Genomic DNA, 13,906 nt, shown 5'->3' with positions numbered 1-13,906 from the left:
AGAGACACGCATCTGTAGGCAAGATGACCAAAGCAATGGTACATATTACATTTATGAACTATGAATCCTAGTTGTTTTTTCCATTAAAAATCACACAGAGGGCTTGCTAAGAAATCTGTTTATAAAAAAAGATTGACAGGTGTTTCTGATGAATAGACAAGTTTTAGGAAAACAACTTGACCAATGGTTTTAGAACTATGTTCTGAAGAGTTTTAAAATTCTCCAAAAATATCTTTGGATTTCTTTCACCTGTTTAAGTCCAGAATAAGCCAATTTTTGTTTGTTTGTTTGTTTGTTGTTGTTGTTGGGTACCAGGAATTGAACTCAGGGGCACTCAACCACTGAGCCACATCTCCAGTCCTATTTTGTATTTTATTTAGAGATAGGATCTCACTGAGCTACTTAGTGCCTCAATTTTGCTGAGGCTGGCTTTGAACTCGTGATGCTCCTGTCTTAGCATCCCAAGCTGCTAGGATTACAGGCATGTACCACCATGCTCCGCCCAGAAAAAGCCTATTTTTAAAATCTATTTTATGTATCCATTCTGCTTCTAAAAGTATGAAAGCCATACAACCAGACAGAGCTAAGTGAACTCTCCAATGTGGAAATTCAACTCCTGATTTTGGCATCAAAACTGATCTAATCCAAGGATAATAGAGACTGAATAGATATAAGACCAGACCAGGAACAATGGCTATAGGATATGTGTTAATGTCAAAAGGAAAACCTTACAAAGGTAGTTGTGTAATTCATATATTTTTATTATTGCAACTTTAAATAACTTATACATAATAAAAGTTCCAAATGGAAAAAAATATACACACATATATTGTATTAACTGCACATACTTCTGTCAATTAAGAAAAATTACCTTATTCGAGACTTGTAAGTAAAAATATCAAGCATATTAAAATAAATTCAAAGCTTTATGACCTTGCCTCCTAAAATCCTAGTTCTGCCACTCCAAGCTCTGTCTAGAAGACAGAAGGCAGGGAAGGAAGTTATAGATCTGAGAAGGTATTCTCCTTAAGGAAATGATCAACCAAGGAGAAATAAGATCATAATGAATATTGTTGCTTCCCTGTAAGCATATGCTTTGAACACCTCTTAGGTGCCTCCCTTAATCTACTCTAACCCAGAAAACAACATTGTGCTTTGTGGTGGAAAGTAGTTAAAATGCTAGTCTCCTTCTTCTGTCCTGTGCTTGGATATTTCCCCATAGGACTTGGCCTATATAGCCTGGCTTTTGAAATTTTTCATTTCAACCACTCTATGTATTAATGGAAATTAGATTTTTTGTGTGTGTGAGTGCATGTGTACGCATGCTGCTGTAGACTGAACCCAGGGCCTGCATACTGAACATACATTCTACTACTAACCTATACTCTTGGCTCTAGCAATTAAGATTTGAGATATCCAATCCTATATGTAAACAGAAACTCAGGGCACTGCTTCATCAAATGAACCAGCATGGTAATTTTACTCACCTGTCTGAATACACATACTAAGCAGGAGATGAACTGAGTAAGAACCCAGGAGAGCAACCATCAGCAGCAATAAACTAAAATATAAGGGAACACATAGTTAAATCTCACCAGAAGTGTCTCTTTCTTAATGGCATCTCATTACAAAAGCAAATTTCTTTACATTCAAATGTTCACAGGAACTACCTCTGAGTTGTACAAGTATAGTAGAAATTAAGAAGATAGTTTTCTACTCTTCTTTATTTACCAAGATTTATGTAAATGAAAACTACTGCTTTTAAAATTTAAAAAAAAAATGAGAAACAAGGTTTATTAAAAAAAAGAAAACTTCCTTATTTTACATTCTTGTCTGCTGACTGCTGGTTCAGCCATTCAATGATTTTGATACTTCCCTTTTGTGACTAGTTTTGTCCTATTCTAAGCCTAACAAAAATTTTAGTTATGAAATCTCACTGTCTTTGCTCTTCCCTCTCACCCTCCTTCCCATTCCAATGATGTGGACCTCCTTACCATATCTTCATCTATAATATTGAGACCATATTTCCTAGCATCTATTAAAAAAACATTCATTCTCCAAATCAAACCAAAACAATTCAGTTAACACACTTCTAATGATGCAATTTGAAAACTGCAAACAATGTAATTAGTGGAGTCCTCTCAACAGCATTACAAAAAGAAACAACTACTTATTCTCAGAAAGATACTAGCAGGATCAGCTTTTAGCTATAGAGCTATCCCCAGGGGTTACTCCAATAGTTAAAAAAATTCTATCTTTGTGGTTCACTTAATACTTGTTAATAACAGTTTAACATCACCCAAAGGGACAGATGATATGATTCAGTGAGCCCACATCTATGTTAGACCTTGATATATAAAATATAATTTCTCACAGCGAACCAAAAAATAAGTCCTATAATTATGACTTGCCTACAGTGTCACATATATTTTTGTTTTAAAATTATGAAAGTCTGTGAACACATCCCACAACAAAAGCAAGATGGGATATTTAAAAGTTGATTTGTTTATCAAAAATTTTGGAATAAAAGAAAGAAAGATACCCAAATAAGTCTCTGTATTTTAAATTTTCCAGTAAAGTAAATCTACTTTTAACAGTAAAACAAAATAAACTTGAATTTCATGCATTCAATTTGCCATGGAGCTAGATGCTAAAGATAAAGTCTAGTTCTAAAGGATTTCAGGGTTTAGTGGGAAAGTAACAAACAAATTGTTATAATAAATTATAATAACATTATGAATATACACAAAGTATTGTGGAAAGCACATAAAGGCCAGAAAGCCTTCTATTTTGGGCTAATTGGCCTATGAGCTAAGTCTTAAAAGATGCAAAGGAATAAGCATAGAATACCTGGCTTCAGAAAGTGAAATGAGACTACTTAACAATAGGAGAAAGAGAGGAGATGAAGAGAAATGAAAACAGTATGTGTTTTATTTGCACTCAAAAAATTGCTATTTATAAGTAAGCTGCATAGCTGATGATATGGTTTGGACCTAAAATGTCCCTCAAAGGATCATGTATTGAAGGCTTAGTCCCCAATGCAGCAATGTTGAGAAGTGGGGCTTTTGAGAAGTGATTGGATCATAAAGACTCCAACTTTATTAATGGATTAATCCAACTGATGGTCAAAATTGAATGGGATATTGAGAGGTGGTGGAAACTGCAGGAGGAGAAACCTATTAAAGTAAGTGGATTTTTGAGGGGCATGCCCTTCTGGACAGTATCTTATACCCGTGGTGCTCCTCCCCCTGCTTCCTGACTGCCATGAAGTAAGCAGCTTCTCTCTGCCATCTTTCCACCATGAGATACTGCCTCACCAAAGGCCCAGAAACAGCGCAGCCAGTAGACCACGGACTGAAATCTCTTAAATCACAAGCCAAAATAAATCTTTCCTCCTTTGTTTTCTCAGGTATTTTCACAGTGATGAAAAGCTGATTAACAGAGCTAACAAATTTTGGAGACCTAACACAAATGAGTAAGCTAAATAAGCCACCTCCTAAGGTTATAAATGGGTACAGATCAAGTTCTGTATTTAAAATTTGCCATGCTTTTGGATACAGACATGTACTGCATAACAATATTCTGGGTTGATGAATTACATATAGAATGGTGGTCCCATAAAATTATAATGAATGTGAAATATTACTATCACCTTGTGATATCATAGCTGTCTTATCATATTGCATTCACAAGTTCATGGTTATGCTGGGGTAAACAAACCTCCTGCACTTCCAGTCATACAAAAGTGTAGCATATACTATTATGTATAATATATAATACTTGATAATGTAATAAATGACTGTGATACTGGTTTATGCTTTTACCATGCTATAAATGTTATCTACAGTGTATTCCTACTTACATGAATAAAATTTAACTATAAAAAACAGCCTCAGACATGTCTTTCAGGAGGTATTCCTGAAAAGGGCATTGTTACCATAGGAGACAACAGCTCCATGTGTGAAACTGCCCCTGGAGACTTCTAGGAGGGACAACATATGGAGGTAGAAGATAATGATACTGATTATCCTGACCCTGTGTAGGCCTAGGCTAATTTGGGTGTTTGTATCTCAGTTTTTAACTAAAAATTAAATAGGAGAACAAAAAAATTTTAGGAAAAAAACTTAATAGAATGAGGATATAAAGAAAAAACATATTTTTTGCATAGCTACACAAGTGTTTGTGTTTTAAGCTAACTATTATCTTATTTGCCTATATTATTCAGTATTGTAACATGCTATCCAGGTTTATAGCACAGGAACAACAGGTGGAATACAGCCTAGGCTAAAAGAGCCAAAAAGTTTAATTTTTTTTAAAGTTTATAGAGTAAAATGTTACTATAAACTAAGGTTATTTATTATTGAAGAGAAAAAACTTTTTTTATAAATATATTTTAACCTAAGAGTACAATGTTTATAAAGCATATAGCAATATACAATAATGTTCTAGGCCTTCATATTCATCACCACTGACTCACCCAGAGCAATTTTTAGTCCTGCAAGTTCCATTCATGGTTTTTGCCCTATACAGGGGCATTATTATTATTATTATTATTATGCTGGGGATTGAATCTAGGGCCTTGTGCATGTGAGGCAAGCACTCTACCAACTGAGCTATATCCCCAGCCCCAGGTGCATTATTTTTATACTGTTTTTACTGTATCTTTTCTATGTTTGTTTAGATACACATACTATTCTGTTATAATTGCCTACAGTATTCAGTATTGTAACATGCTATCCAGGGTTATAGCACAGGAACAACAGATGGAATACAGCCTAGGTCTGTAGTACCATCTATGTTTGTATTGTGTATGATATTCACACAACAATGAAATTGCCTAAAAATTCCTCAAACACATCCCCCTCGTTAAGCAATTTATGACTGCATACAGCATCCAAGCTACAGATTAGCAACAAGGGTAGCAAAAAAATCACTAAAATCTCAGAAATAATTTTAACAGAAATTGTATAATTGTAGCTGCTGAAACCTAACTTTTTTCTTCTTAATGTACAATCAAAATGAAATTAAAAGAAAAAAAAACTCACCTAAATCCAAGGATACCTGTATTAGCCATAACATAAGCTAAGCCAAGGATGCCACTTCCCATGATGGCATTCATCAAATTAAAGACTGAGAAACCAAAGGAAACTCCTGGGGATACCTGTCTTTGAAGTTCCTGTAAGCACAGAAATTTAATAGTGTTAAATATCTGGAGAGTGAAGTTCAAATTTTGCCCAGTAAATCACTGAGAGGTTATGAAGATCATTTCCCATAAACAAGAAGGCTTTGCAGGACATGCTAGTTGCTTAATCAGAACAGGTTTTCTTTTGTTTCCTTCTTACCTCCTAGAGATATAGCTTCAGGAATCTGGTTTCCTAGGAAAATCATCTCTCCCAGTACAGAGGCCAGGTAGGCTTCAGGAAGAGACATGACTAATCTTGTGACTACAAGATAGGAATGGGATGGGGACTGAGAGGAGGAACATGGACTCAGCTCATGTGATTCCTTAAGAAACCCTGAGTCAGCTTGTGGAAGTGCTGTCCACAACTGTTCTTCCTATTACTAAGGCTGCAAAATCAAATCTTTATTTTTATACTTATTTAGTTCTCCCAATTGGAACAATGGTTAGGAATACCTTGCAGTGGCAATATAATAAATAGAAACAATTCAAGATTCTTTGGCAAGTATATCCCTGAGAATACCATGTCCCCAAATAGCAGTTGGGAGCAAAACTCTCCAAGAATTTCAGTTAAAAAGCGGAGGTGCAGGCTGTGAACACAGCTCAGTGGTAGAACACATGCCATAAGACCATGAGTCAATATATTTAGCACCGCAAAAATAACTAAATAAAAAAAGGGAAATGTTATGTGTGCTTATTACCAGGCAACCTCCATTCCTTCACCACTACAGATATCTCTATTGAGATGTTCATAGCCCTCCAATAACTAAATCAAGAAAAGAAACATCTCGTTACTCTTGCAAAGACCTCACAAAACTGGTGGAGGACACTGGAAGGCGACAAGGACACTAACAAACAGCGATGGTGGCTCAATCCCGTCGGGTGCCCAACCTCTCTCCACTCAGTGCTGCATCTCTTCCACCTGAGCCGGTACAGAAAAAAAACTTAAACTTTTCTCCCTAGAATGTGGGAGGTTGCGGCCACACTCGTAAGCCTCAGGATCTCATCTGAGTCTCGGCTGCTGCCTTTGGGACCCACTGGCAGGCTCCAACTTCATGCCTCTCCCCACGCCTCCCCGGTCTTTTCCAGTTCTTATTTGGCAGGCACTTAAGGGGTGCTGCAAGGCGTCAGCGCCGGCGCAAGAGCGGAGCCCACTTACGTTGCTTAGCAACGGGCTCAACTCTTCGGCTGCCGCCACCTCTTCGGATGGCTGGGAAGAGACGAGCCAGCCCTGCTCAGCGTTGATGCTCCCCCAAAACGCCTCCATGTCACTCCTTGGTGGACTACCGGGTCCATCCGCGTGCCTCAATTCGTGCTCTACGCTCCAGGCGTTAATCGCTCCAGAGGCGGGGTTACGGGCCCGACCCTTCCGGGTTCCGGAACCTCACTGGGGCAAGGAAGAAAGGAGCCACTCGTCGTGATTTGATGACGGTGCCCCTCCGCGGCGATCAGTGATGACGTCACCGAAGGCCAGGCAAACCATCTGCGACCCATTTTCGAGCCGCACCAGAGCATGAGGTGAGAGGGGTCTGGTCTTCAAGCCAGCTGCCAGAGCGACCCTGGAATTGGGAAGGTGCAATTGGTGAGGTGGCAGCCGCGGGACCCTTGATAGTGCAGCCCTGGGGCGGCACGTCGCCTTGGCCGCTGGAGCGCGGAAGTGCTGCGAGGCCACCCTGCCATCCGGTTTAGCTTAGGTTCGAGTACCGGGTAATAAGCAATCTGCTTAAAATGCTGTTTTATACCAACTTTTAGCCACATTTACAAATCGGACAACGGGACTCAAATTTACCAAGCATCACCCACCTGGTTAAAAGTGCTAGACGCAATTTAAATCCTGAGTGTGAGGTTGAGGTTTGACTTTGTCGCTTTACAGGATTCTGGTGCCGGGCCCTTTCCCCTTACAATTACTTGTTTGCTATTTTAGAAAACAAAGTGAATGACAGTGTTTAAAACATTCAGGAAAGCCCCTTGTCCTCAAAATACGTTAGACTCTGCTTTAAAGTTAGGACATGTGGCAGTAAAGCATGGAAGACAAACAACCTAACAATATACTGTATTAGGAACACAAGCACTAAGGTCAGTCTTACCTGGTTTTAGTCCTTGCTCGGCTACTTACCAGCAAAAGACTTTGAGTGTTAACTTACTTCTGAGCCTTCGCTTACGCAGGTCTTTTACAAAATGAGGATGCAACCCTACACACCTCCCGATATTTAATAATATAGCATCTGATACAATAAGCACCCACAAGTGTATCCAGTAGCACTATATTGCTATTGGTAATATCGTATATAATAACCATTTCATCTAAACATGACACTTTGAGTCAAATATCAGGCTTCCAATCCCAAATGCATTCTGTAGATTCAAAGGCTTATTGAGTATAGGGAGGCAGATGGATCACTAATGATGTAGCATAATGTGGGATGAAAGTCCACATTTTTTACTATTTATAAAAGTCATATTCTGGAAAAGATAGTATACTTCTCCCATAGGTTGTTTTATTTATGAGAATTTAGGTTATTTGAAATTTTTAATAGTTTTATCTCAAAAGTCATTGTGAATGTGTTCATTTGTAGCTTTGTGGTATTTTTAAAATGGATTCTTTCTTTCTTTCTTTCTTAAAGAGTTGTATGGAGGCCATTTATATTCTCAAGAAGACTTCTGAAAGTGGAAAACTGTAATGCAACTGTATCAGAATTGCTGATCCCACTAGCATGGATAACAGTGACACAAAAGCTTAGGAAAGTGCCTGATATTTTCTTTTGGGGTCAAAGAAAAAGATTCTCAACCATGCCAGAAATAGAAGCAAATAAAAGAGACTCTGAGTTATTTTCACCACCTTCTGATGTTCGAGGAATGATGAAACTTGATAGAACAGCTTTTAAAAAGACAGTCACCATTCCAGTGCTTAAAGTGAGGAAAGAAATAGTCAGCAGAGTGATGCGATCCCTTAAAAGGGTAGCACTGCAGCGCCCAGGCATAAAGCGGGTGATTGAAGATCCAGAAGATGAAGAAAATAGACTAATTATGTTGGATCCCTATAAAATGTTTACTTGTGATTCCTTTGAGAAAGCAGAACTCAGTACTTTAAAGCAACTTAATGTCAGTCCACAGATTTCTAAATATAGTTTGGAACTAACTTATGACAACTTTAAGTCAGAAGAAATCTTGAGAGCTGTGCTTCCTAAAGGTCAAGATGTGATTTCAGGGTTTAGCCGAGTTGGACATATTGCACACCTGAATCTTCGAGATCATCAGCTCCCTTTCAGGCATTTAATTGGTAGGTGAGTTGTAGTGATATTCATGTACTAGAAAACAAATGGCAAATTCTATTTTCATTTCTTAATTTTTTTGAAATGCCAAATTATAGAAGCAGAACAGTTTATCATTGTAATTTTAAGCCAGATCTCCAGCCACATATCTTTTTCTGAGGGCCATTTTGGAATACCCTTTCCCGAGTCAGCAGTCTCTACATGCTGGTCCAGGTTTTTATGTACACCAATACAGAAAAATTTGTTCTATCTTGAAAAGAATTCTTCCTTTTGGTGCACAAGACTATTAGGCCCTTGGTACAATATTCAGTACTAAGTTTCATGAATTTGAGTATTGTATCGCCAAAAGTACAACATTGCTTACTTTATGTGTTCGTTGATTCAACTAATTAAACCTCTTCTATATGTTACTCACCATACTTTTTTTTTTAGTGTTCCTAGCTTTTTAGAAATAATGTTTATGTGTGTCCTGTATCTGTAGCTCCAGGTTTAAACTTGAGACCTTGATTCTTTAGGATAAAAAACAGAAGACTAATCAAAATTATCCTTATCCTTATAGAAATATTTGATGTCCATGCATTTTTCAGATTACTTAAGAATAAGAGTAATTTTCAGAACTTCTGGGAATTACTTTCAGCTTTAAAAGGTGTGGTATACAGTACTTTGCATGGGTAGAATTTTAGAACTGTGCTGTTAGGCATTTCCTTTGTTTTTAATTGATGAAAGGGATTGATAATGCCTAATGGTAACATAATAAATACTTAAGCAGATCCTTATAATTATAACTGATATCAAGTGTAGGATTTCCTATAGTCATTGTCTACCCTAACTCAAACATTACTATCTCATTTCTACTTTTAACATCTCATAAAGAGGCACTCAAAATTTAAAAAGAAATATTTCCATACAGTAGTAATTTTAAACCTTTTATCATAGAACTTCAGAATTACTTTTTATTTTTAAAATTTCATTCCTCATTTAAAATAAACCTGAATACTCGAAAATTGAGTTCAGTTACCTGAAGCAGAATAGAATAAAAGTAACAATTGATTAGAGTTAGATATTATTCAGAATCAGGTATCTAATTATTGGGAAGATTAAGACAAATTCTGATTGTATTTCAGCATATTTCTGTTACTGAGTACTTTTTACTAACAAATTATCTTTCCTTATGCAATGAGGTACAGATAGATATATAGATTATGATAAACTTTTGAAGTGCTGACAAAAAAACAGACTTCAGTTAAAAAGCATCAATATGCCATTTCTGATGTACTTTATAGCTTTTCTGCTGTGATATTACAATTGAAGTAAATTATGTTTTATTTAGATAACTCTAAAGAGTCTTATTGTTGTTGGAAACATTGTTTTGCTGACGTAGATTTCCAAAGTGGAGGCACTGGTTTCAAACCCACAGTAAAACAAACATTTGGTTTGAGGCCAGTGGGGACAGGCAGATGTTTTTGCTGGTGTTTTCTGAGACCATTTGTTGCCAGTGTATTTGCATCTCTTCTTTCCATTCTTTACAATTCCTTATGGTCTACCTTTTTTGCTCACTTGATGTACATTTGAGAAGATTTAATAAAAACATGGAAAAATAAGCCAGGTGTGGGTGGCCTATGCCTTTAATCCCAGCTACTTGGGTGGTTGAGGTATAAAAGATGGAAAGTATGAGACCATCCTGGACAATCTGGCAAGACTTTGTCTCAAAAAATTTAAAAAAAGGCTGGAGACATAGCCGAGTGAGCACTGCTGGGTTCAATCCTCAGAAATGGAAAAAAAAAAAAAAAGTACCCATATATTTTTTGTATTAGAGACTGTCAGATATTAATTTTAGTAATCTGTTGAATTTTTAGAATTGTATGCAACATTACACACATTATAGTTTTAAATCTTTAAACCGAAGGAAAAGACAATTCATTTAATATTTCCACTAGCTTTTGTTCTGCAACCAGCAGGTTATTTTTATTATGAATTTTTCATCTTTTAGGCCAAGTTATGATTGACAAAAATCCAGGAATCACCTCAGCAGTAAATAAAATCAATAATATTGACAATACATATCGAAATTTCCAAATGGAAGTGCTATCTGGAGAAGAGAACATGCTGACCAAGGTACAAAATCTTTTGTTTTTTTCCTAGTATGGTGTATATCAAGAATAATGTTTAGAATTGTAACAGATGAAAAAGATTTAAAGTATTTATAACATCAAATATTAATAAGTTGAAGATTGTGTATATTTATGTACTATTGATGGAATGATATTCACAGATAAAGCCTTTTCAAAGGAATTGGTTAAATCCAGTGGACTACTCCATCATTAAATATTTTTTATCTCTGTAATTGTTAAAATAAATTGCCCATTGACAGGTTAACTGACAAAAAAAGCAAGTTGTAGGATAAAGACATATTTAAACCTTCCTGGTTACACCCAGAGATACTTTTAGTTGGCAGAGACTTGCAAAAACATTTCCAACTCTGGAACATTTGATGAGGTTGGAAGGGCAACAAAAATACGTTCAAATTTGAAATTAAGGTCCAGGAAAGGCGGAGATAGAAGATATATTTTTACTGGATTTATATGTTAGTAACTTTCTAGTCTTTGATTTTTTTTCCTCAATAAAATAAGGATATTAACAATGGCTGAGTCATATTCCATGATTATAATTTTATTTTCTGTTTTCAAACGTGTCTGTGATAGACCCAAAAGAAACTACTTTTGTTCAAGACTCGGCACCACTGTATGTATTTAGTTTATCCATGAAAACTCAAATTTGGGAAAAGAAATAACAATATGGGAATGATTACTCTATAAACTGGCTCTCGTTTATAGACATGAAATTTGCAAAGTTCAAATAACTGTCTAAAAATAGTAAAGTACCTCAAAACTTAATGACACAGCTACCATTGCCTCCCTTTTACTAACTGAAAACTATAAAGGAAAGCTTGTTTGCTATGCAGAATTGCTATCTACAGTTTAGTTTAGCTACTTATAAAGATGTGTGTGTTGTGTTGTTTTAAATGATGTTTTTTCTCTCCATCTATGACATAAGAGTCTAGTTAAACCAGTCAGCCAGTTGGCCTTTCTGAAAATTTCCTCATGTGATCTGGAAATGACTCCATGGTCTTTTGGGATTGAGGTAGATGACTATTTGATAACTTTCCTCATGAAAAAGTCCAATTCAAGATATTAACTGGCCCCAAGAATAGCATAAACACCAGAATTCTAATTAAAGTGCCTTTAAATGCACTGTTACTTTTCTAATAGTAGTAAATTTAAATGTGTGTGTGTGCTCATGTGACTAGGCATACCTTTCCAAAATCAGTGGCTGGAATTTAGGACCAAGCAGATTGACTAAAAACATTATATGACTTTTTCAGGTTCGGGAAAACAACTACACCTATGAATTTGATTTTTCAAAAGTCTATTGGAATCCTCGTCTCTCCACAGAACACAGCCGTATCACAGAACTTCTAAAGCCTGGGGATGTCCTATTTGATGTTTTTGCTGGAGTTGGGCCCTTTGCTGTTCCAGCAGCAAAGAAAAACTGCACTGTATTTGCCAATGATCTTAATCCTGAATCCCATAAATGGCTGTTACACAATTGTAAATTAAATAAAGTAGACAAAAAGGTGAAAGTCTTCAACTTGGATGGTAAAGACTTTCTCCAAGGACCAGTCAGAGAAGAGTTAATGCAGCAGCTGGCACTGCCAAAAGAAAGAAAACACTCTGTCCACATTGTCATGAATTTGCCAGCAAAGGCTATAGAGTTTCTCTGTGCTTTCAAATCACTTTTAGATGGGCAGCCATGCAGCAGTGACCTCCTTCCCATAGTACACTGTTACAGCTTTTCTAAAGATGTTAATCCTGCTAAAGATGTTCAGCAACAAGCTGGAGCAGTGTTAGGCATTTCCTTGGAAGCATGCAGTTCAGTTCATCTAGTAAGAAATGTGGCCCCTAACAAGGAAATGCTCTGCATCACCTTTCAGATTCCTGCTTCTATACTCTACAAGAACCAGACCATAAATCTAGGTGAGAAATTTCTGGAGAATTTAATGAAACTATAATACCTTGTAGCTTTCTTTGGGATACACTATTAAATTTGGAAATTGCTTCTAGTTCATTATTTTGGTTCACACCCCTTGCCATTCAATTTTGACTTGTTTCTCCAAATGTTCAGTTAAACAGAATTCTATTTCATTCAAGTAATAAATCCACAGGAATGTTATTTCATATCTAAATTGGCCATATTACAATTCTTAAAAAAATGCCTGTATTTTTTAGTAGTACTTTCAACTGTTAAGTATCTTATCTAAAATATGTTTTCTGCTTTTATTACAGAGTATGGCGAAGATCCACCTCTTAAACGGCAAAAGACAGATAATGTCTTTTCAGAAGGAAACACACAAATTGCTTCAAACACTTAATTGTAAATGTTTTTCCCATCTGCCTACTAGACTTATATGTAATGAAATACAACTTATGTGATTTCATAAAATTGTAGCATTCCTTTACTATTTAACCCTTATACTTTGCCCTGCTATTTTATAAACTGTCACTAAATTAAAATTTAACTAAATGTACTAACTATATTTTTATCTAAATTATACTATGTAATTATTTTATAATCTAAATTACATCTGTTTATCCGTTAAATACACTTAAATATTGTCTGTCTTAGGAAGTCGTTTTTGAAGATAGAGTAATTGCTATCTACCTAGGAAGGTATTAATAACACATTTTAGTCATATTTAGTGAAAGAGTATAGTTATTTTACGCAAGTACTTCTCTAGTACTGGTTATCACTATAAAAAGTCATTAAAATATGATATTACTTAGAGCACTATAAAGAGTCATTAAAATATGATATTACTTAGAGCAGGGACACACAAACCACATTCTATAGGCTGAATCTGGCCCACCACCTGTTTGTAGTATTGGTTCACCACCTTTCTGGCCTTCAACCTGAGATTCAAATGGTTGCATTTTGTGACATGTGAAAAACATGAAATTTGAGTTTCAGTGTACATAAAGGTTTTTTTTTTTTTAATATTTACTTTTTTTAGTTGTAGTTTAACATAATACCTTTATTTATTTCTTTATTTTTATGTGGTGCTGAGGATCGAACCCAGGGCCTTGCATGTGCTAGGCGAGCACTCTACCACTGAGCCACAACCCTAGCCCGTACATAAAGTTTTACTGGAACATCCCCTACTCATGTTTTCATACTGTCTATAGCTACTTTCTTAATACAGCAGCAAAGTGAACAGTTGCACCACAGTCTTACCGTGACACATCTTCATATTGTTGCTTACCATACTACAAATCACAGTGACATGGATGTAGTAACTCAACATTTATGCCATATATACAGCCCAGCCACAAACTTTTTTATTATCAGTACATACTTATATCAGGACAAGAAAAGTGGACTTGGAATGTTGTGCTTTGAA

The 13,906-nt window shown here is 36.1% G+C and overlaps 2 protein-coding genes across 6 annotated transcripts in view; one reads left to right on the top strand and one right to left on the bottom strand.

Moving 5' to 3' along the window:
• The window catches only part of Slc38a6 (solute carrier family 38 member 6), a 57,039-nt gene extending 50,568 nt beyond the window's left edge, over positions 1–6,471 (bottom strand). For 3 of the 4 annotated variants that reach the window (XM_015489900.2, XM_048798454.1, XM_048798455.1), the window contains exons 1-3: positions 6,339–6,471; positions 5,046–5,176; positions 1,488–1,561 (exon numbers count right to left, since the gene is read on the bottom strand). In XM_015489900.2, coding sequence (XP_015345386.1) covers positions 1,488–1,561; positions 5,046–5,176; positions 6,339–6,446 — 313 coding nt within the window. In that variant the 5' untranslated portion in view covers positions 6,447–6,471. Of the gene's footprint in view, positions 1–1,487; positions 1,562–5,045; positions 5,177–5,342; positions 6,297–6,338 lie in introns of those variants that run through there. The other variant, XM_048798456.1, reaches the window with a different exon arrangement.
• A 71-nt stretch (positions 6,472–6,542) lies between these two features.
• On the top strand, positions 6,543–13,045 carry Trmt5 (tRNA methyltransferase 5). 2 transcript variants are annotated; one of them, XM_015489888.2, is made up of 5 exons: positions 6,543–6,697; positions 7,804–8,459; positions 10,442–10,566; positions 11,834–12,485; positions 12,795–13,045. In XM_015489888.2, the coding sequence occupies exons 1-5, from the start codon at positions 6,693–6,695 to the stop codon at positions 12,878–12,880; spliced, it is 1,524 nt and encodes a 507-aa protein (XP_015345374.1). In that variant the 5' UTR covers positions 6,543–6,692; the 3' UTR covers positions 12,881–13,045. The 2 variants fall into 2 exon arrangements, with proteins under 2 accessions (XP_015345374.1, XP_048654410.1); XM_048798453.1 differs by having other exon boundaries at positions 6,643–6,761.
• The last annotated feature ends 861 nt before the right edge of the window (positions 13,046–13,906 follow it).

This window comes from Marmota marmota, unplaced genomic scaffold, assembly GCF_001458135.2.
Source record: "Marmota marmota marmota unplaced genomic scaffold, marMar, whole genome shotgun sequence".
NCBI classification, from domain to species: Eukaryota; Metazoa; Chordata; class Mammalia; order Rodentia; family Sciuridae; genus Marmota; species Marmota marmota.
This window is presented reverse-complemented; position numbering and strand designations above follow the sequence as displayed.